Source organism: Marmota flaviventris, chromosome 6, assembly GCF_047511675.1.
Source record: "Marmota flaviventris isolate mMarFla1 chromosome 6, mMarFla1.hap1, whole genome shotgun sequence".
Classification (NCBI taxonomy): Eukaryota; Metazoa; Chordata; class Mammalia; order Rodentia; family Sciuridae; genus Marmota; species Marmota flaviventris.
The window spans coordinates 51,554,631-51,579,160 of NC_092503.1; the positions used below are offsets into that span (position 1 = coordinate 51,554,631).

Genomic DNA, 24,530 nt, shown 5'->3' on the forward strand with positions numbered 1-24,530 from the left:
GGTGGTCCATTAAGAAGCTTCATCTTCAACATCATCAGAGCTGCTGTTTATTGATACTTACCATAAGCAGGGTTCTGTGCTAAGAGTTTCACATTCCTTATTTCACTGGGGATAAGTATTATTACTGCCTTTAGATATTTAGAAACTCAGAGGCATGTCAGGGTTAGGGAACTTGCTCCAACAAGATCCGAGGTTCAAACCAACATTCATCAGAATCCAGAGTGTGGGAGGTTGAATTAAATGTTTCCTCACTTTAAATTTGAAGCTGCAACATCACCTAAGTGATTTTAATTATTTTTATTGTAGAAGTAATACATACAAGAAAATATTGATAAGAAGAATCACCTATAATCTCATCACCTAGGCAAAATTTATTATTGTAAACTTATTTTATTTTAAATATGTAATGATTTTTAAACAAAAGTGGGATGTTACTCTTGAAATTTGATTTTCTTATGCAAAAATACCTTTTCTTATTAATTTAGTTCTGTACTAAATGCATTGTTATCTCAATGACAAAAGTGTTCCACAAGAATACTTTTCCATAGAGATATTTATGATGACTTTCAGACACAAACATTCTATAATTTAAGATCTCATTTGCATTTTCTATGGCTTTCTCACCAGCTCTCTAATGTAAGGAAACACTGTCAGGTTTTGTTTTTTTAATTTACCTTTTAATTTGAAATTCTTTAAGTGAACTACTTTGTTTTAATGAGAAAGTAATCTTTTGAACTCATTAATACTGTTTAAAATATTCTTGTACACTTCATTTATACCATCATTAACATATATTTAAAAATCTTAGTTTTTGTTAACGTCTCAAATTTGAAGTCTGTTTCATCCCATGGATTGAATGGATGTTAATGTTCTCCAACAAATGTCCTGCTGCCTGCAAAATGCGTGTCCTTGTGCTTTGTGTGAAGGTGATGCTCAGCAGCGCCTGGATCAGTCCAAGCTGATTGTCGAAGAAGCTAACAAGACGACCATGGAGGTCCAACAGGCCACCACCCCGATGGCTAACAATCTCACCAGCTGGTCACAGAATCTTCAGAATTTTGACTCTTCTGCTTATAACACTGTGGTGGACTCTGCTAGAGATGCAGGTATATGTATCACTTAGATATTTTGAAAATCAGATTCAGTTAAAATATTGCTCATTAAATTCTCCACACCTTTTGATGAGAAACACTATATTTCATTTGGGTTTTGCTTTGGAATATGGTAGAATTTAGTTTTAAAAAAGAGAAAATTTTTATCTATAATCTATGCGCCTGTGTGCATGTGTGTGTTTGTGTGTGTGTATGCATATATATAAAAAGCAGTAGATAGACTTATATTTTTTTCTATATGAAATAATGGCAGCAATTGTTTTCAATGTAAGACCAATCTTCAGTGGAAAAAGGTCAATCAAATGTTAAATAACCTTAACAAAATAGTATTTCTTTTTAAGGAAAAATTTCTAAGTGGCATTGCTTTTACTAAACAGAATTGCTTTTTTCCTTAACTGAGTAAAGCATGTTACTTCCAAAAAATACTGACTATAACCAAATATAATAACTTTCCATTAAGAACAAGGTATTGGCCAATTTGAATGTGCAATTTTATAGCATAAAATAAAATATTTTAATGTTTACCTCCAGTTTTAATGTTTACCTTCAGTTATACATGATTATTAAAATCATATAATATTTGGGAAATTTTTTTTTCCATTCTCACATTTTTATTCAGTATCTTCATAACCTCTTAAATATCAATGTCTATCAATATTATGATAAATTATTACTGAACTTTTAGTCATTCTCTAAGAGCCATTCTTCAAAACGGTATAACAGACTCTTTTTTCCTATGTTTGAATCTAAATTAGAAACAACCTTAGAAATTCATGTCAGATCTGTCCATCACTAGAAATGTTATCACAATTTACAAATACCCATTACTATAACAGAAAAATGGCTCTTTTATATCATAGTTTCAGTATATATTCATGAGTTCTTCCATGTGACCACTCATTTACTTGCTTTTAAATTTTAATCTTTCATTACATTTTTTTCAAAATATTGCTTCAGGAATATTTGTTCTGTGTTAATTTTTCTCCATTTTCATCAGTCCTATCATGTGATTCCAATAAGAATCCAGAACCAATTCTAATTGAAATTGGTTCATAATACTATGTTTTCCTCAAATAGCTATTTGTGGTTCAAAACAAAGTGAATGAAATGGCTTACAATAATATAAGAGACTTTTTAAAGACTCTACTATAAGTTAGCTCTCTTTTTCTGAGAGAATTGGGGGGTACCCTGTCTTATATAAAATTCTACAACCACAATTTAATATAACACTTTCATTTACTTTATTATTTTTAATTTTTAAAGCTTTTTATGCTATAAAATGGCTATTATGGTCAGTGATCCAAACAACAAATATTTACCTCTATATTAATCAACACAATAAACTGAGAATTGCTATTATTTTCTTAATTTTATTCCTTATCCTGGAGAAACACCTTGTGTCCTAAGTACAAAGAAGTGATGTTTCCTTGACCTGCATTGACATATCTCCTCAATCTGAATTTAGTTTGGCTCTAGTAAGAGGCTTGCTCTTGCCCTACCGCTAATGCTCAGTGACCATGGTCCTGCCCTTAGGCAGGAGAATACACAAGAAAATATTCATTCTCTGGTCCAGTGGTTCTCAAATATTAGTGTGCATCAGAATCCCCTGGAGGCTTGTTAAACCCAGGTTGCTGGACCCTACTCCCAGAATTCCTCATTCAGCAGGTTTGGGATGAGTCAAAAAATTGGCATTTCCAGTAAGTTCCTTGTGAAGCTGATGATACTGGCTGATGATACTTAACCATACTTTAAGAATCACTGTTCAGTGGCTGAAAATTTGAAAAAAGTGTGCCATCCTCTATAGTTTGGGTATCTCTCATCAAGCTGCATCCTTGTGACTTGTGCTCTTTTCTATGTGTGCATTATGTATTCCAAGGGAGGAAAAAACTGCATATGATCAGTCATAGGCCTCCAGGGAGGAAGCACAGCCACACTAGGCTAGATCTGGGGATTGTGTGCCCCATCCCAGCCAAGTCCTCTTTTGCTATCCCCCACACCAGATGTTATTTTGTTCTCCAGGAGCTCCAGGCCTAGAAAGAAAAAGAAAAAAGATCAGTAAGGTCTGCTTGCAGAATCTCCCTTGTCTGGGCCCAGAGACCATAGCTGCCCACACTCAACTTGGCACAGCTGCCATTTTCTGGATGCCACCTAGTTTCCTCTGTCCAGTTCTGCCTCTGCAGGACAGTAGCAGCACTATGATATATGCACAGACATCCTGGAAAACAGCCTTTTTACCTCCTTTTACCTCATGAAAATCCTTTTCTTCAGTCGTATCAAGTTATGTTAGAAATGCAAGCAGAACCTGTGCTGTATCATTAAAGGAACTTCAGTATGGTTGTCATGGGTCCTCCTCTTTAGGAATTTACAGTATATATTAGCATGTTCCACATTCAACTTATAAATCACTATGTACTACAAATGTGACAAGATAGAAACAGATTATGCTTTGGGATTTACTATTAATTTGGTAGGATTAAAAATAATTTGTTATAGGGCTGGGATTATAGCTCAGTTGATATAGCGCTCACCTAGCATGCATGAGGCACCGGGTTCTATCCTGAGCACCACAGAAAAATAAAATAAAGGTATTATGCCCATCTATTATAAAAAATATTTTTAAAAAATAATTTGTTATAGATCTGCCAGAGGTAATCAGTGCTGTCTCTTCACTTGATTCCTGAAATATACCTAATATTGAGACATTCACTCAAGTGATTAACTTTTATTGTTGCAGTAAGAAATCTGACAGAGGTCGTCCCTCAGCTCCTGGATCAGCTTCGTACAGTTGAACAGAAGCGCCCTGTAAGCAATGTTTCTGCCAGCATCCAGAGGATCCGAGAGCTCATTGCTCAGACCAGGAGTGTCGCCAGCAAGGTAACTTAGGAAAGGAGTCATCAGTCACTTGGTGATAATGAGATCATGATGCTGATCCAGGTCTGGAATCTTCCTATTATATTATCCAGCTCAGTAGGTCTCAGTCCCATTTGTTCATTAGAATCCCATTGAAAAATAAGCCAATTCCTCATCTTAACCTCAGAACAATATATCAGGATCTCTAGATGAAGGGCTCAACACGTGTATTTTTTTAAAGCTCCTGGGGTTTTTCTAAATCTGTAGCCAGGATTAAGAACCACAGAGTTTGACAAACCTAATATAACAAATCAAGAAAGCCCCAATTAAAAAAATACTCAATTTAATATCATTATCATTTGTTATTTTAACAGCCCTTTAGTGCAATTAGCATATGGGATAATCTTGCCCATCTGTCCTACCTCTTCAAGAAATTCTCTAGTACAACATAGATTATGTAAAGTATTTATTGCCCACTCTGCAGGCTTAACTGATGAATCACATACAATACCAGCTAAGAGAAAGAAACTCAACAGGGACCCTCTTCTGAGATACTTTCACAGAAGCAATCTAGCAAGCAGATAACTAAAGCCAGTGTTGGTAGGGACACATCTCCATGTGACAATTAATGTATTCAGTGTGGCAAAGTAGCATTCATTTTTGGACCCCTTTTTGTTTTTATTTTTTTTAATTGATCTATAGACCAGCCTTATTCTTTACAACCAAATTATATGATTTTATTTCTCAATTAAGAATTGGCTTAAACAGACTATAGGCCCTAATTACTGACAGAAAGAAGAACAAGGAATCAAGTATTTTATAATGATAAAGATTATTCTTGGTAAATATATCCAAATTTTAAATGATAAGTGATAAATAGTCCTATACCATAAATTATCTTATTTGGATATCCCAGTGAACACTTCAAAGAAAGGTTTATCTTAAATGGCTAGGTTTTGAGAGTGATTTCTCATAACACTATATCCATGGAGTATAACCTTGGGGTCTTAATTACCTAAAACCATTTTCTAAAGAGAATCTGGGCCTTACCCTTGGGAATCTACCCATTCTCCAAAGTGAGGGGCTTTTTCTGTAGACACACCTCCTGCTCAGACTCTCCATTTTTACAAAAAGACCTCAACTCCATGATAGTATATTAAGATGTATTCATCTTTACTCAACTGGCAACATAGAACAGCTGTATTCTAGAAACTTAGGAAGAGATTCTGACACTATCAACATCAGCCAAATCAATGTTAACTGAGGTAGACACATCTAATTATTCAGAAATATTTATACAAATGGCATGAGTATACACAGTCCATCGATTTCTGAATATTTCAAAAATCTCCCATGAATCAGATAAGTTTAGCATATCACATAGGGCCTCTTAGAAATGAGCTGAAACAGTGCTTTGTTGTTATGCCTTTCCAAGAATCAGTATAAGAAACATCTAAGGAATTTGTCATTACCAGTAGCATAATGATAGAACCAGGGACGGCAACATGTGTAATATCATTCTCACAGCAGATTTATTATCCTATTTTACAGATGAAAAAACTGAGAGTTAACTAAACTCATTAATGATTAGTAGTAAGTGGCACAACCAGGCTGCAAACCTGAGAAGCTGTGTCTAGACTCCTCCAGACTGTGCTGGTGCAGTCAAGGGTGTTGCCTCACAGCCTCACCCCATGCTCCTTTTATGAATAATTATTATAAATAATTCTTGAATACATTTTAGGAGTCTTGTAAGGCCTCTATCCGAAATGAGGGAAGACCGCAGAAAAGCATTCTGCCCATTTCTGCAGAGTACTTTTAACAGAACAATTTTGTATCTCCAGATTCAAGTCTCCATGATGTTCGATGGCCAGTCAGCTGTAGAAGTGCACCCCAAAGCCAGTGTGGATGACTTAAAGGCCTTCACATCCCTAAGCCTGTACATGAAGCCTCCTGTTAAGCAGCCAGAACTGTCTGGAACCACAGATCAGTTTATTCTGTATCTTGGAAGCAAAAATGTAAGAGCATGAGGAGGGGATATGGAAAAAGAAAACTGCTTTTTCTCTGACTAAAACAAAGCTACCTAGGGGGTGGAAATTCACAGTCGGGAAACTCAAAAAGTAGAAATTATTTTAAGGCAGGATTGAAGTACTGATTTAAGAGAAAAGTGGTTCTTTCACTACAAGGGATATTTCTGGGATTGTTTTCTTTTAGCATCACATTACTGACAAGTCTGAACCAAGCATTTCAAAGGCTTTTTGAATAACAGCAGACTATGCTTGCTGCTGACTCCTGTTTGTAGACATATAGCAATCGGCATTGTCAGGATGCATCATATCCCTGATTAGCCTGACAACATTAGTACACTCCTGGAAGCCATCAAATCTCCACAAGCATGCAGTTCCTTTCCTTCCTGTCCAGGATGCACTTAGAGCAAGCACAGGGACAGCAATATCTGACATAGCAATATCTGAAAGCTGGGTTGAGAAGAGCTGATGCCCAGTCTAGTAGAAGCTTTGGCTGATAATTCCAACCAGAAGTTGCTGTGTATGCCAAAGTATTAGGGTTGCTGATTGTGCTTTTAAAAAATGAAAATTGCTAATACTCATTTATATAAATTTTATTTAAGTGACTTCTTTACATTTCAGGCCAAAAAAGAGTATATGGGTCTTGCAATAAAAAATGATAACCTGGTATACGTTTACAACTTGGGAGCTAAGGATGTGGAGATTCCCCTTGACTCCAAGCCTGTCAGTTCCTGGCCTTCTTACTTCAGCATTGTCAAGATCGAAAGGTAAAATGAACCCATGACACACAGCTTATATAAACATTTCATAAGAAATCTGTTGAATATACTCAAACAGGCTTCCTGTGGATATTATAAATAGCATTTTATTCCTTTTGTTTTTTGCTCATTTTTCTTTCATTATTTCTATACTCTGTCCCAAACACCTTAGTGGACAATAAAAGATTAGAAAAAATGGTCACTGTTTCCAAATAGTAATCTGATTATTATTATTATTATTTTACCTGGCCATTCCATGAGATAATCCCAAGAATGGAATGTCTTTTTTCCCCTTCCCCTTAATAGTTAATAGTCTATAGGTGTTTCTTAATGTAACAAAATCAAATCACCAATTTTGTGATGAAGGAACATTAACATTTTTGACCTTAAGAACCTATTTCCTACAAATCATCAGGCTAAGAAAGAGTGAATATTCCTTCTCTCAACAGGGTAGGGAAACATGGCAAGGTATTTTTGACAGTCCCAAGTCTGAGTAGTACAGCAGAGGAAAAGTTTATTAAAAAGGGGGAGTTCACTGGAGAAGACTCCCTGCTGGATCTGGACCCTGAGGACACTGTCTTTTATGTTGGCGGGGTGCCTTCAAACTTCAAGGTAAGCTATACACCTAAGTTTGACTTATTAAAAATCTACAGTTTCTATCCATAAAACCTAAAATGATACAAGGAAGAAGCTTGATATCATTTTGAGAGTCCGGCTCAGTGGGTACTAGAATTACACATCAGGATCTACGAGTCTCTGACACCTATATTTTTACTGTCAAATGCTTTCATGCTATTTCTGACACTTGAAGATCAATTAATTTCTTTCTGATATGTGTAAAGGTGACTAATATTACTCCCAGCTGCTAAAGGAGTGTCTGTGCCTTGTGGTGTCACCATGATTTGGATCTAGTCTTCAGCTTTGCATGTGGCAATTTCAAAAACTCTGTTATCTAATACAAGCATGAGATAAAATGTATGGGATGAGAGAGAGTAGGACCTTGGGGAGAATTTGAGACCTGTTGAAGGGTGGATAAAGGAAAGGCCCAAAAAGAGTGGAAATCAATCTAGGATTTCCATTCCAGGACTATTTCTTACTACCGTGGGCACATTATTGAATCTAAAAATTGCTTTCCCCCTCTTTATATGAGAACAGGAACACCTGACCTACAGAGCTGGTGTGAGGATAGATTTTTATCAGTAATTCATTGTCTAGCATATACTGCATTTTCATAGCCTACATTCAACAAATCCTACCTTCTCTGCTAAGATCTATATAAATGACATATCACTGCTTAGCTAAATGATTTCTCAGAGAGTAGACACAAACCTTGGCCTAGACAAGATATGTATATCAGTGGGCAGGTCTCTTTTGACGTGTGTTTAATTTCACTGCCTGTTCTGTGGAGTTGGGATGAAACTTGACCATGGGGTAATTGACTTTATCTGTCTTTTGCACAGCTCCCAGCCAGCTTAAATCTGCCTGGCTTCATTGGCTGCCTGGAGTTGGCCACTTTGAATAATGATGTGATCAGCTTGTACAACTTTAAGCACATCTATAATATGGATCCCTCCAAGTCAGTGCCCTGTGCCAGGTAAGAGACAGTTAAGGGTACCAAAGACTTTGATAGTCAGGCTAGCCCAGCAACAGGACAAGTATGAGTCAATATGCAGGTTTTCAAACTTTTCTTTGAGGAAAACAGTTATGAAACCACACAGTAGTCATGTTTGCAAAAACTGTTGAGTTTTCTCTGCCACAGAGGAGTGTATACAAGTATTTAAAGTGTTCACTAGTTTGAAACTATGATATGAGAAACTGGAATTTCCCTGGAGACCTCAGTTTTCTTAGGGCATAGCGTGGAGAAGAAATCCATTAAAAACAATTATTTTACTTGTTGTAGTCAGCTTTTACGCTGCTCCAACTAAAAGACCTGACCAGAACAACTGTAGAAAAGGAAAAGTTTATATAGGGGCTCACAGTTTCAGAAGTCTTGGTCCACTGACAGCCAGCTTCATTCCTTGGGGCTCAAGGTGAGGCAGGACATCATGGCAGAAGAGTATAGCAGAAGGAAGCAGCTCACATACTGATCAAGAAGCAGAGAGAGACACCACTCACCAGATACAAATATATGCCCCAAAGCCAAGCACCCAATGCCACACCTCCACCCGCCCCACCCCACCTGCCTTCAGTTATTACTCATTTAATCCCATTGGGTGATTAATTGACTGATTGGGTAAGGCTCTTGTAATCCAATCATTCCTTCCCTGAACCTTCTTGCATTGTCTCACACGGCTCACATGTGAACTTTTGGGAGACGCCTCATGTCCAAACCATAACATTATGAGTACTTTTCCATGTGGACAACAGAACTTCATTTAAAATGTTGTATCACAGAATACATATATTGTGTGACAGAAGATGCTCTGAGAATGGGTGGGTTAAAAGGGTCTCACCTGAAAAGCCCAACTAAACTATAATGTTCATCCGACCCTGAACTTCCATTTCAGAGATAAACTGGCCTTCACTCAGAGTCGGGCTGCCAGTTACTTCTTCGATGGCTCTAGTTACGCTGTGGTGAGGGACATCACAAGGAGAGGAAAATTTGGCCAGGTGACTCGCTTTGACATAGAAGTTCGAACACCAGCTGACAACGGCCTTGTGCTCCTGATGGTCAATGGAGTGAGTAAAATAACTTCTTTATTTCCTTTGCTCTCTGCAATTCATGTTTCCAGGAACCTTCCCAGGTTGAGTGTGCCATGCCACAAACCAAATTTCTAGTTAAAAAAAAGAAAATCTTATACTTTTTTCTTCAGGGAAGTATGTAAGCACCCCTGGAATGTATTTCCCTAGGCTACACTTTGGGGTGTATATTAGATATGCCCTTTCATAAATTAAAAATACAGAAAAATCAGCACCAAGATCTAGAACGTCACAGTATATGCAGAAATTTCACAGTGGCCTTCTGACATTTCCAAATCATATATTTCAGTTGGCTTTTTTAAAAAAGCTTGACTGCTTCATATACATATATATGTGTATGTGTACCCTTTATAAATGATATAGATTACAATATACAGATGTCATGAAACATTTCAAAGTAGTAATTAAAAACAAACTAACAAACTATACAAAGATAAAATATTAGATAAAAATTGGTAAAATATTTAAAATAACAACAAAATTAAATTAATATTTTTACTAACGATACCAAGACACTTTTGCTCTCACTAAAGATTATTTTAATAGCAACATTAGTGAAAATGATGTAATTAAGTATGCTAAATATTCTTTAAACTCTTGTTGAATTCTTTGTGATATAGTGATTCAAAAGTCAGTTTATTTCAATACTAAATTTTATTGGCTGTCATAGCTAGAAAATACCTCACAAAAATAAAAAATGTGAGACACGTATCACTAGCTGTGCCTACTAAATCATATGCAGTTTTTCAATCTCATTTACCAAATGACAAAAGTAGTCTTTGAAATTTGGCTGGAACATTTTCTTTTTCCTTATGTCAGTTCTTGCTAGTTAATTATATATTGTATCATTTTGCAAAGCTTAATGAAAGAATTCAAAGCCAGTGAAAATCTTTATCCCAAAAATTTTTAAACAGATTTGAAATTTCTCCACACCAATGTTTTAATAATACAGACATGAGAGTATTTCATAGAAAGAAATGTTTAAGTTATTTTTATCAACAAAATCATCAACAGAAAAATTATGGAATATCTTTTTTAAAAGCCATCTTTCCACATCATAACTTTCTTCATAAATAATACCCTTGCCTTGGTGTGACAAATCAAGTGTGTTTATTTTTTTAAAAAAAATAATTAGGTGTTATACTACTAAGAGACATTTGTCATCACGAAGTTCAAATTTAGAATAATTCATTTTATAACAAAAAATGTGTAACCCTTTAAATGTAGCAGCATTTTTAGTAATTTGCAGGAAGTAATGAGCAAACATCTATGTGTCCCAAAATATTTTCTGTATCTAGATACAACATGATTTTAAATATTCTATCATTTAAGTCTTATCACCCACAAATCCATGTAACTAGGAACAGATAAACTGCAATAAATTATAATAGGCTAGAAGTGGGTGAGAGGCCACCTTGAACCCTTCAAGTGTGGAAGTTTCCCTGGGAAGCCTTACAGACCACATGAATCCTATGTAAGTCTGGTAAAATAATGAAATGAGGGTCTAGGACCAATAATTCATGCATTAAATATCAAGGATTTGTTTCTTTCTGAATGTTTTTTAAATGAGTATAAATAGAAGTTGAAATGTTTTCTTCCTAAACCCCAATGGATTGTTTTCCACACTATCAGGAATACTCAAACTCCACTCAGGAGATCACTTTCCATAGAATGGCAATTTACCACAATACTTTACTTTCAAATTCACTGAATTCTTTTATGTATAAACTATTCTCTGAAACAAACAAAGCTGACCACTAAATTACTTGAGTGTTACAGAATTACTTTGGTTCTTCAATATCATGTGGTCCAGATGTATAATAATTCCATATTTATTTACATAAATCCAGTGAGTCAAAATAATACAGAAATAGCCTTCTTTGCCTTTTATCATTATTAAATTGATATTTGGCAAGGAGGATTCTTTTCAACATATCTTGAAATTATTTTTCAGTATTACAAATTTTCATCTTAAAATGAATGCAGCTGCATCTTTTAACCTGTTACAGCTTTGAAAAGACAAGGCAGTTGAATAATCATAGTATATTCTACTATTTGGAAATTTTTAAAAGGTCAATGATATAGACTTAAAGCTTCATTCATTAATTTTTAAAGTAGAATAAAAATGAAAGAAGGGCTGGGGATGTGGCTCAAGTGGTAGCGCGCTTGCCTGTCATGCATGTGGCCAGGGTTCGATCCTCAGCACCACATACAAAACAAAGATGTTGTGTCCGCCAAAAACTAAAAAATAAATATTAAAAAATTTTAAAAAAGAATAAAAATGAAAGAAGATTGTTATTTTAAATTGTGTGTAAATACTAATACTTTGTATATTAGCATGAGAAATAAATATCTAATAGGGAAGTATTATTTTTTTTCTTAAGAATTTCATGAGACCCTTCAAATTCAATAATGTCAATACTAAAAAATTTAATGTTACATCTCAAACTCAGCTAAATCTGACTGTACTTTGATGATAACAACTTCTTTCTCTCTACAGAGCATGTTTTTCAGCTTGGAAATGCGCAATGGTTACCTACATGTGTTCTATGACTTTGGATTCAGCACCGGTCCTGTGCATCTTGAAGACACATTGAAGAAAGCCCAAATTAACGATGCAAAATACCATGAGGTACTGTAGTTGTAGTTTGGATGGCTTTAGTTTGGGTCTGGGTTTTTGTACCTAGAGCTATTGATCTAATCAAATGGTCAAATGAGACAGGTAAGACAGTAATTAAAGTGAAACTTCACATCTAAAGAGTGACTGAAGAGCCCTCATCTACTCAAACCTGGGGAAATATTTGCTTTTAAATGACTGGTTGTTCTTGTCATATCAATATTTCTAATAAAAGAGTCACCAAAATATTCCTTTTGATTATTTCACTGACCAAAAGACTCCTGGTTAATCTTAAATAACTTAATTACAATAGAGCACCTACAGAGTTCTATCCATTTGTTGAACATGCTAGAATATAGATACAAAGCCATTTTTTTACTTAAACTTTGAGCCCCACTAAATGTAAAAAGTAGTTAAATAAACATAGAATTTCATTTTTAGCCAATTATCTAGATTTTAGAAAATACTGGTTTTCCTTAAATGAGAACCTAAAAATAATGTTCTTGGGTCTTGAACCACAATTACAATTTACTAAAAATGTACTTCATCTATTTTTGTTAACAAGAACTTTAAATATAAAATTTAATGATGCAGATATAAACATAATATATCTTTTAATTTGAACCAAAATGGAGGGGAGGACAAGAAGTTATATTTCCTTTTTTAGTTCAAAGTCCATAGCCTTCATAAGGATGGATCCCAATAAAAGAAGATTTTAACTATTTCTCTGACTAGGATTTTTGCCTATTCATTAGAATAGCTCAATGTGTCCCAAAAAAATGACACCTGAAAGTGCAGTCTCAAATCTAGAACACACTCACTTGAGAATGCAAATAGTCACCAGAGACTGGACAGTAGGGAAAATGAGGAACTGTTCCATAGGTACAAAGTTTTAGTTGTGTTAGATGACTAAGTTCTAGAAATCTGCTAACATAGGACCTATAGTTAACAATAACTCAAAATTTGTTGTTGGGGGTATAACTCAATGGTAAAGCCCTTGCCTACCATGCATGAAACCCTGTACCAGTACCTCAAAAAAAATTAAGAAGGTAGACCTCATGTTAAGTATGCTTCATACACACACAGGAAAATAAAATTGGGGGGAGCACAACTTTGGGAAGTGTTGGCTATGCTTATGACCTTGCTTATGATAATGCTCTGATGGGTGTTCGCTTATGTGCAAAATTCACTGAATTAATTATGTGTGGTTCTTTGTTTATCAATTATACCTCAATAAAGCTGTTTTTGTTTTGTTTTTTAAGAAGAAGAAGGCACCTGCTATAGTCCTTTCCCAAATACCTTCAGAAGGGACAGGAGAAAATAAGTCTCATGGCAAAATTTTGCTTAGGTCCAATCCCTCTTCACATAGGCATCCTTCCAAAGGAAATGTGAACTGCTGATTATAAAAGTGTTTTTGTATCTGTGAGTAAGAAAGGAAAACCTATTACCTATGGTGTAAACAAACAAGCACAAGGACAAGGAAGACCAGCTGTTACAGCCAGCATAATTATAATATACAGAAGTCTTCAAAATGCTGATAATTAAACAATTAATCGAGACTTCCTGTATTGTTTCTCCCAGATCTCAATCATTTACCACAACGACAAGAAAATGATTTTGGTAGTTGACAGACGACATGTCAAGAGCATGGACAATGAAAAGATGAAAATACCTTTTACAGATATATTCATTGGAGGGGCTCCCCCAGAAATATTACAATCCAGGTAATTTTTTTTTTAGTTAAATAGCTGTTTGTTTCTAATGATATACTGATGTGTATTCAATATCCAGAAGAGGTTCAGTAACAGGTGTAAGCATCCCTACCTGCTACCTTTACATGCATTACTAGGTGCAGGCACACATTCATATACCTACAGGTCCTCTGCAGCCCATTCTTATAACCTCCCTAAGTTAGCATCTCATAGATATAACTTACAGGTTATTTTAATTATTGCATTGCTCTTAGAATATAATATAATGCAATATTTCTTTTGACAAGAGCAAAACATGTATATTGTATAAAGATGAAAAAGCATTGTGTTCAATTATTTTTGGTTTAAACTTAATTGATTTTGAATGCTCTAATAGTATCTGAAATACTTATCTTCAGGTTATCCAAGGGGTTGTGAGTTATGTATACTGAAATATTATTCTAGTGTATTCAAAAATTCACCTTACTGTAGTCAATTAATGGAATCAGAGACTATAAAACTGAGAGGGCACTGTGTGTGTGTGTGTGTGTGTGTGTGTGTGTGTGTATTACATAATCTGTATGTGATAATGTAAATTAATGGATTTTGAAAATTATAAAGGTGTAAACAAGTTGTCTTGAGTCAAAATAAAACTCCTCAATAGGCAAAGATTAGACATTGCTGTGTTCTTGTCAAAGAAAGCTTGAGAACATGAATGATTATAAAGCCATTACAAATAACTATAAATAAACTCAAATTGCATAGCCTATGTGTGCAGGGTAATGTCACTATTATCACCATATCAGTGGAGATTCCTTTTCTTTTCCAGGACCCTAAGGGCACACCTTCCCTTAGATATCAATTTCAGGGGATGTATGAAGGGTTTCCAGTTCCAAAAGAAAGATTTCAATTTACTAGAGCAGACAGAAACCCTAGGAGTTGGTTATGGATGCCCAGAAGACTCTCTTGTAAGTACCATTCGGTCAAAAGCTTTGAAATAAATAGACACAGAATCTCAGAAGCTGGAAAAGCCCTTTTAGCTTTTCTGAGATCCTAGGTACATCTTGAGTTTCTTTCTGCCACCAGCAGAAAGAAGAACCATTAAGCTAGAAAGGCTGTGAAGCTCCTCTGTGACTTGTGCAGTTGCTTTAGGTTTTCGTGGGTGGGGCATCTGAAGCCCAGACAGGCTGCTTGAGCATCACTAATCACTCAGGGTGAAGGAAAGTGAAGAAATTTCTAACAGAAACCACATCCCTTAAAAGAATACAGAGGGAACGCTGGCATGCCTGAATGCCACCACAAACCATAAGTTAAACCCTGAACTACTATATAGAAACTAGTGAGTAAGGCCCTTTCTATATGAGAAATTGACATAATAAGCATTTACAATTATAAATTATTATATTCACTTTTGTTGGCACACAGATATCCCGTAGAGCATATTTCAATGGACAGAGTTTCATTGCTTCAGTTCAGAAAATATCTTTCTTTGATGGCTTTGAAGGAGGTTTTAATTTCCGAACATTACAACCAAATGGATTACTGTTCTATTATGCTTCGGGGGTAAGTATTTGTTGTTCCCTTAGGAAACTTCTTTGTGATAAGTGTTTTAACTATGAACGAATTTTTATTAAAAGTGAGTTTCTATTCAGATTTTGATTTACACAGACACATGCAGAACGTCACATTTCAGACACTGTAAAATATTATGTGTTTTGTACATCAGGAGTTCTTAACCTGAGATTCACAGACCCATTGCTTAGAAGAGAATTTAAGGAGTCTGTGAACATGGATATGGATGGTAAAAAATATATCTTTATTTTCTGTAGCTAAAATTTATCATTCTTCAAATATAAGCATGGCAACAAGCCACAATAGTGTTAGCAGTACCTGTGACTTTGTCACTAAAAGAAATCACAAATAATTTTATTTCACATTACAATTGTGATAGATATTTGCAAATATAATTTTTGTTCATAGCTACTTCCAATTTTAGAAGTAATTAGGTCTTCTACTAGATCCTATTATTTAATGCCTTAATCAAGGAGTGTGTACATATATATGTTACCATAACAGATCTATTGCTTTAAAATTTTGAATACTATTTAAATATAGTTGATTTCCTTTCTTCCTGAATAGTCTGTTTTTAAACATTATTTTATGAAGAACTCCATATGTATAACCAAATTCCCAAAAGCATTCATGGCTCAAAAAGGAAATGGTAAGAACCTCTCTATATTATGAAGAAACACATCTGTGATTTAATCTTAATAGAAAAGAACATATATACTTCCCTGTTCTTGAATTTTTCTTAATATGCTTGAGCTTAGCATATAAAGATGTTATTTCAAGAATAAAACTAAAATATGTATAGGTTTGGTGACCCTAAGATCCAACTGATGTATCTCAGAGTGCTGTCACACTAGTATATATACTAATGCTCCTGATCAGAATTTTTGAAAGCAACTTTATATCCATCACATTCACATTCAATTTAATTCAAGTAGGTTGCATCTGTGAGAATTTTTCCAAAGTATTTTGTTGGACTTCTGTGCCCAAAGCTGCCTAAGATTACCCTGATTAGTTAAAAAGCAGGGGTTTTTAATTCACAAAAAGTAGTTTGTTTTGAATCGAGCTCAAGGAAATTGTGCACTGAGGGTTGACAGAAGTTGGTGCCCATATAAGGAAAGAGAAGCAGGATTATTATCTGCCAATATTTTAAGACAAGCAATAAGCAAATTCAGAAAAAGAAGTAACTTCTGCTTTTTGAAATCTCTTCTGCCTCTATAAGTTAAAAAAAAAAAGTGAAACATTTAAAAAGCCAAACTAGTAACTTAAATCTTACCTAGTCTTCTAGCTACATCCTCAAGGAGATTCAAATATTGCCTTTTTGAAAGGAATTAAATGAGACTGATGATAGAGTAGAAATGCCTGAGTTAGGAAGATGACTAGGACAACTCTCAGAATAACAAAATCACCAACATTTTCAGCTCAAAATGTAGAAGTATCTTTTTTCCATTGAGACATGTCTAATTTTGTAAGCAACACCAATACAAGCAAAAGTGGGGTTTTTGTTGTTATTCATTGAAATTGCTGGGCAAGAAATTGCCTATACACTGTGTATTCCTTTAAGCAGTACTCTTAAATAAATGTTTAAACTGTGCCCATTTTTTAGGTCCCTGCACTCCCTACTTAAAACCTGTGCTTGCATTTCAGTCAGATGTGTTTTCCATTTCGCTGGATAATGGTACTGTCACCATGAATGTCAAGGGCATCAAGGTTCAGTCGGCAAATAAGCAGTACAATGATGGGCTATCCCACTTCATCATAACCTCTGTCTCACCCGTAAGGTATAGCTCCTCACCTAATGTTCTTCCCACCATGTGTCTTTATTTGTAAGACATGATTCTGTCAAATGCCACTGTGAATAATAGATTATTCTATTGCTTTTCTACTGTTTAAAAAAATGTGAAAGGAACAGATTTGTGTTATTTTTCTTTTTTTTAAAAAAAATGCTATTACTTTTTAAGACATGCCAAATAAATCATCATCAAGTTACTTAAAGGATTTTTCCCAATAAAATGAACAGTTGCAATCTTCTTGAGGGCAGTGCCTACTCACGCTATATACTGAATGGATTGTAACGTGTTGTTGCACATAGAAGGAACTCAGCAAATACTGGTCTTGTTTAATAAGGATGGTGGAATGTGATAGACATCATTATCCAAAGTACATTTATGAATTGGATGTCAACATACTTTATATACAGAGTTATGAAAAAATTGTGGTATATATGTGTAATAAGAATTGTAATGCATTCCACTGTCATTTTTTAAAATCAATTAAAAAAACAAGAGAAAAAAATAAATTTTAAACTGACCAATTAAGGATGCTACATTTGTGGCCACATTTTAAAAGTTCTGGCTTTGCATTAAATTGCATGATCCTGTATTTTCTTTTTCATAATAAGAAAATAGGAAATAAACCTCTGTTGTAGTTTGATGCTCATCTATGTCCACTTCTGGTTTTTGATGTCCACCCATCAAAGAAAATATTAGTAGTCATTTTCTAGACTCCATTTCCAATAAAGACAAAACCACCCAATGTACTTTACAATCAAAATGATCTCCCACAACTGTGATTAAGTGATCACCGTGAGGCGTGTGGTTTTTTTTTTTTTTTCCTCCACCCAAGAAATAATACAAATGATTAGTTGTTTGACCTTCTTGCTCTAGGAGTTTAAATTCCAATGGTTTTGGGGGCAGGGGTTGCATATAGAACAATTCAATTATTTTATCCTGGGCCTCATGAAGAACCTGGAAACTCTTTGTTTTTTCATTAATCAGATGTTACATTTCAGTTCCATAAGAAAACCTGCTTATTTAACTAGAGAGAAACTCAAGGTAAAATGGTAACTGCTCAGTATGTAAAAAAGCTTTTTATTTTGCAGATACGAACTCGTAGTAGATAAAAACAGAATTGTAAATAAGAATTCTTCCAATGGGAAAGCAGAACAAATTCAAGCAGGTGAAAAAAAGTTTTACTTCGGTGGCTCACCCATCAGTCCCCAGTATGCTAACTTCACTGGCTGTATAAGTAATGCCTACTTTACCAGGTATAATATTTTTATTACCTAGTTTTATTCAAGCCAAAGAGAGTGAGTTTCTTTTATGGTTAACAAGGAACTTAATAAAAATAGGAGCAGCTCAGAGGGCTTAGATACTATATCTTTTGCTATGATATAGGATTGGTTTATATGGCATGAACTATTTCATGGACTCCAAAAACAGCACACTCTGTGTAGCTTTCCAACAAACCAGCTCTAAAATAAAGCAAGCCTTGAGAAACTAAATATATATATATATATATATATATATATATATATATATATATATATATATCCAATAAATCTATACAGTTGATTTTAAAAGATCAAGATAGTAGTGAAAATATTTACATAATTAAAGTTGAGAAGTGTGAAATTGATCAGAGGCACTAGATGGCAGTAATTAAAAGCTTATATGTTTTTGAACAAATGACATACTTGGATTTGTGTGTAGGGTTTTTTCCCCCTATTATGTTTGTATTACTGTGGCTAAGTAAACCTTCATTTCTGTACCTACAAGATGCAGATAGTAATAGTACTTATTTGGTAGACTTGTTCTACAGAATAAATGAAATAATACACATAAATCACCATGCACAGCACCTATTACACAACAGCCTATAAATATTAGATGTAATTATTTTGCACTTATTATTAATGGTGTACTATAGAGTAATATGCCAAAATCCTTGTTCAAAGTTTAAGTCTTGATTTTATGCATGACTTTTTAAAAAGCCATTAATCTTAACAAAGACAATAAAAGTTCCTCAAGTGCAAAAACAAGCAAGGGAGACTTTAGTGCAGACTAAGAAACACAGAAGTAGACCCAGTTGTCCAGAGTGTGATGAGGGAAACAACGTTCATTTGTCAGAAAGTGTGGTGCCAGGTACATGGTTCATAATTAATTGCTCAAATGATAATTTCAAGGATTCTTGTTAAGATAGTGACAGGTAAGGACCCATCCCACATGCAAAAAAAAAAAAAAAAACTTTGAATTGTCAGAGTTCTTTGACTGTCATAGCTTTCATCATATAATTCTGAACAATGTTTTTAAAGTTATTTTTTCCTCCCTTACAAATACAGGTTGGATAGAGATGTGGAGGTTGAAGATTTCCAGCGGTATTCTGAAAAGGTCCACACTTCTCTTTATGAGTGTCCAATTGAGTCTTCACCATTGTTTCTACTTCACAAAAAAGGAAAAAATTCCTCAAAGCCTAAAACAAGCCAGAATAAGAAGGTAAAAGATACTGCTGTGCAGATTTTCCACCTGCCCTCATATTCCATGCATGCAACTCTAGACATGATTGCTTTATAGAATTTACTCTAATTTGCAACTATGTACATATGAAAGATAGAATTCTTGCAGTATCAGATATTCCAGTTTACTAGCTTTGTCGCCTCCATTCTTGTTCTCAAAGAAACATGTCCAATCACCTGTTTACTCTTACCTCCAACTACTTTTCAATGCAATGGTTAAAATTGTTCTGTTATTAATTTGTGTAAATCATATTTATTGTTTAGTACTACTATTCTCTAGTATCATTTGCTTTCATATAATTATCTCAAACTTTGTCACAATCATGGAAACTGTGATTTTTACCCTGTTTCCCCTCCTTCTTGACATTTACTTCAACCATTTATGTGCAAATGATCTATGACATCATCCAGACCTGTACCCTCATCAAAATCTTAAGTTTTAAAATTCTATTCTCTGATTACTATTCTTTCTCATTCCTTTAGCATGTGTGTTATTTACCTTCATTACAAATGAAATCCTAATCCCTTCTCATTCTTCAAGTAATGGTCTAATTTTAACATTGCACTCAAGTGTCAGGGCTCCCATGCTGGCCCAAGCCATTATCATCTCTCATCTGAATTACTGTCATAGTCTCGGAATAGATTTCCTCACTTCTGCATTGTTTCCTGAGGGTCTACTCTCAACATGACACCCAAACCCTTATAACTATAAACCATATCATGTCACTCCTCTGAATTCAGAGTAAAAGCCCAAGTCCCTGCAATTCATAAGAGGCCCAGTGTGATCCATACCCCTTTCCCTCTCTGAGTCCCTCTTCTCCCACTTGCCCACCTCATTCGCTCTTCTGCCCACACCAGCCTTTTGACTATTACTAAAGTAGGCCACCTGCACTTCCGCCTTAGGATCTTTATTCAAGGTTTCTTTCTACCTGGACCATTCTTCCTCCAGCTTCTTGGATCACTTAACTCTTGACCACCTATTTGTTACCACAGCAGGCCTCCTGCCTCCTACCAGCACTACTGATATCCTTTGCCTTTTTCTATTTGTTCTTTTTTCCTTAGTGAAGAATATAGCTACCACACTTAATGTAGCTACGTGAAGCTTGCTAGATGTAGTTTTAATAGCTACTAAGAAAAACGTGTGGCCTCTGGTTTAATTTTTTTCAAGGATTAAAGGATTGGTATTATAATAATTTATTTTTGCAATCACTATCTAATATTCCATTTTATGCATTGTTATAATTCATTTAACCACTAATAGGCTTTCAGTTGTTTCCAGTTTCCTACTTTTATAGGTGAACATTCTTAGACATAAATCCTTGAGTATATTGCTGAATAAGTATTTAGGATAGATTCTAGGAGGTAGAATTACTAGATCTAGCAAATTACTTTCCAAAAAGCTAACACCGATTTATATTCCTCATGGATACTTGAGAATATCTGTCTTACCAACTATGTTCTAGACTTACATTTTTTCATAGTTTGTATGTTTCAAATTTAATTGGGGAAACAATTTCTCATTTAGTTTGTAATGTAATAATGAGTATTTTATGTAGTGCAATGGACATCCTTAAGGAGTATCTAGCCAGCTAGTGTCTTCTCCAAGAACTGATTCTTACCCACAGGGTAAGTCCTATCACCTCCCTGGATTTAGATGATTGAACCAGTGGAGATCATGTAAACTAAGCTGGACTTGAGATTCTGTTCCTTGGAATCTTAGAACCTAGAGAGCCTAGCTTGAGCTGGTGATTGAATAGAAAGCCCTGAGAACTGTATGTTAATCATGCACAGATAAAGCAAGCTGCTTTCTAGAAAGAATGAGAAGTTGTCCTGCTGAGAAAGAATAATGAAAGCAGACACTCTAAGACACAAAGCTGATATAACAGAAACCTCCAAAAAAGGAATGCTCTGGTGCTTTTTAGCTTTCCAATTCCTGCTTCTGGCCCCTGGTGGGATCCTGCTATGTCTTATCTTGGTTTATGTAAGATAGCACCATATCCCTCTTTTTCTTCAATAGCTCAACTAGCTTAGCTAGTATCTCACACACAAACCTCTCCCCCACCAAAAAAAAAAAAAAAAAAATCTTGCTAAACTGAACTTGGTACAAGTAGGATTATATCTAACAGGCCCTTGGAGAAGAAAATTATTCTGGTTAAGTAAATGTCATTGGGATTTACTAATAACCCCCACACATATAACTTTTAAATGTAATCTTTGTATTTGAAGTAATCAGTTATAACTTGTCTTTGTCTTTTTGATCCGTATTAAGAGCATGGAGGCACAAAAGTAACAAGTATCTCGTTACCATATAGCAAGACACCAGAGTTTACTCATTTTTGCTACAGACAAAAAACAGATACTACTTGGTCTATGCATTCCCACACTGAGGCAGAGTAAGGAAAGCTAGTCAGTTAAGACACTGTGGTCCACAGAACCCCATGCTTTGCTAAGCCCTGGGATCTAATTCACTGTTGCACTCTCACCAAGGGTAAGTGAATGCACTAATTGAGAAAGCGTGAGATCTTCTCTACCAAGACAGAGAAAATAGAGAAGACTCAGAGTTGGGGGAAGTCCGCAATCCCTACCAAACCCATACTCTTACCCCTACCCTCCAGCCCCTGTGCAAAACATGTCAACGCTGGGCCCCTCAATGAAACAAAGGTGGACATATTTCCCATTAATATATTCTACTAGGATTGGAAAACAGCATAGGGTATGGAAAAAATTTCTCAAGATATATAGAGGGGGGAAAAGTCTCCCTGTAGGCCCACTCTAGCTCATTCTGCAATTTATGGCTTGAAACTATGGCTATTACATGTAGGTGAGGCCTGAACCAAAAGCTATTGATAACTGGGTATATTTCTTCCATCCAAGAGAGAAACCTTGCTTTTGTAGCAGCAAGTCAGTTTCTGGGTTCTGATGGCTATGTTCGGAAGGGAAGAGGGGAAAGTGGGAACCAAATGGGCTTTTCTTTAGGATGTGTGAATCTATGAGGCCTATCTCCCTTTCTCCAACCTAACCACCACTGCACGAGTCTTCACTGTCAGAATCCAACTGGAGGAACTATTGTTCCAGGGTAAAGTCACTGGTACAGCTATCTGCCCTTTAACTAACCTGCCACCATACCAAAATTTTGAGAATAATTCTGGGATTTGGCTGGAGCACTGCATTTTTGGGAGGTTTTAACTTTTTCTCATATGAGATTAGGCATTTCATTATCACTCTGTTCCAATCTGCATTATAGCTTCCAGAAATTTCACATTACTTTGTTCTGCTGGTGAAAACTCTCTGAGATTTCCAGAACAGCTGTGGATTTATTTTTATGTGAATAGTTCTTCAAACATTTCAGTGGGAATTAGGGATGGGGGGATGTGCATAAAATTGTCTTTTCTCATCTAACCCTGTCTCTCCTCCTGTTTCTTGCTGTGTTCTCCAGTCCTCCCCATGACAAACATTCCCTCTCCTATCAGGCCAGCCTTTGCAGCAAGCTATCTTACTGAGTGGGTCACATCTGGCCATTCCCTGCTTTTAAAACCTGTATGCCTCCTTATCACCTAAAAAACAAAACTCAACTCCTAGCACCTAGTATCCTTTATATCTGGCACAAACTTGTTTTCCAATTGCTAATTATCTATCTTTCTCCAAATTGATTTTCAGTTCTTTAAAAAACACGGATTATTTCTCACTTTTCTGTTTCCCACTGCGTACCACCCATGGAAGACATGCCAAAACAATGGTTCTTTCCTCTCCACTTTAACCACTGATAATAGATGGTTGCTTGAATAAATGAATAATTTATTAAATGATTGAGTTTATTTACATTTACTTTTATTTTGCTTCAGAAATTAAGACTAATCATTAAATATTGGCCTATAGTTTTAAAACTTTAAATTTTAACCTCTGAAGTACAATTTGAAAAGCACAATATAATGTTTAGGTTGTGCTGTATTTATTCTGTCACAGATTTTGCCACATATCCTATCACCAAAACGCTATTATTAGGTATTTTAAAGATGTTGCTAAGTATCTTAACTTTTTACATAGCATGTATAAATAATAATGATGTGTGTTAAGGTGATACTGTTGCCTACATAAGGGTTTTAGTTGATTTTCTCAACGTTATTTTATTGCCACTTTTCCATTTTCACTATTACTTGGGATGTGCACTTAATTTAAATTATAGTTATCTCTATAGCTTCAATTTATCTCTGCTTTACTGTCACAAACTCATGTGGGTTCGTTGACATGGTATGTTTTTGTTGTTACTGCTGCAGCTACTGCCATCATTTACGTATGGTGTAGGGGGAGAGAAGAGAGGTGCCTCCTATTTCATGAATGAAAAATGCATAAAAAAATGCCTACTTTATTATTTGATTATTGATATTAATGGTGAGGAGGACATCACAAATTAATTTTTGCTGCTAGTGTATCACTTTTATACCTTAATTTGGTTTATTTTCTACTTTTATAGGGAGAGAAAAGTAAGGATGCACCTTCATGGGATCCTGCTGGCCTGAAGTTCATAGAGCAGAATGTTCCCAGAGACTCTCTTTGTCACCTTTCCAATCGCCCTAAAGCAATAGAGCATGCCTATCAATATGGAGGGACAGCCAACAGCCGCCAAGAGTTTGAACATTTAAAAGGAGATTTTGGTGAAAAGTAAAGTAACACTCTATGCTTCCAGAAACTTAATCTCACGCTCCATCTTTGTTAGCCACATATCAACTTTTTTCCTATGATCTTTCCTTTCTGAGCCACTTTAATCTGATTATCATCAACAGGTGTTCTAAATAGTATAATTCATGCTTTCCAAGAAATTATGTTCTCTGTGACTATTTTCCCCAAATGAAAGATACATAAACAGCATTCTCCCAGGAGTTTGCAATGTTTGATCAAAAAGAAATGACAATCAAGG

The 24,530-nt window shown here is 35.2% G+C and overlaps 1 protein-coding gene across 2 annotated transcripts in view; it reads left to right on the top strand.

Moving 5' to 3' along the window:
• Window positions 1-24,530, top strand: part of Lama4 (laminin subunit alpha 4) — a 134,345-nt gene that overhangs the window by 98,012 nt on the left and 11,803 nt on the right. For both annotated transcript variants that reach the window (XM_027928236.2, XM_071613104.1), the window contains exons 17-31: window positions 927-1,106; window positions 3,847-3,986; window positions 5,804-5,977; window positions 6,608-6,753; window positions 7,194-7,356; window positions 8,205-8,338; window positions 9,252-9,423; window positions 11,945-12,076; window positions 13,643-13,785; window positions 14,582-14,720; window positions 15,178-15,315; window positions 16,969-17,102; window positions 18,203-18,367; window positions 19,442-19,595; window positions 24,087-24,274. In XM_027928236.2, coding sequence (XP_027784037.1) covers window positions 927-1,106; window positions 3,847-3,986; window positions 5,804-5,977; window positions 6,608-6,753; window positions 7,194-7,356; window positions 8,205-8,338; window positions 9,252-9,423; window positions 11,945-12,076; window positions 13,643-13,785; window positions 14,582-14,720; window positions 15,178-15,315; window positions 16,969-17,102; window positions 18,203-18,367; window positions 19,442-19,595; window positions 24,087-24,274 — 2,302 coding nt within the window. The remainder of the gene's footprint in view (window positions 1-926; window positions 1,107-3,846; window positions 3,987-5,803; window positions 5,978-6,607; window positions 6,754-7,193; window positions 7,357-8,204; window positions 8,339-9,251; window positions 9,424-11,944; window positions 12,077-13,642; window positions 13,786-14,581; window positions 14,721-15,177; window positions 15,316-16,968; window positions 17,103-18,202; window positions 18,368-19,441; window positions 19,596-24,086; window positions 24,275-24,530) is intronic.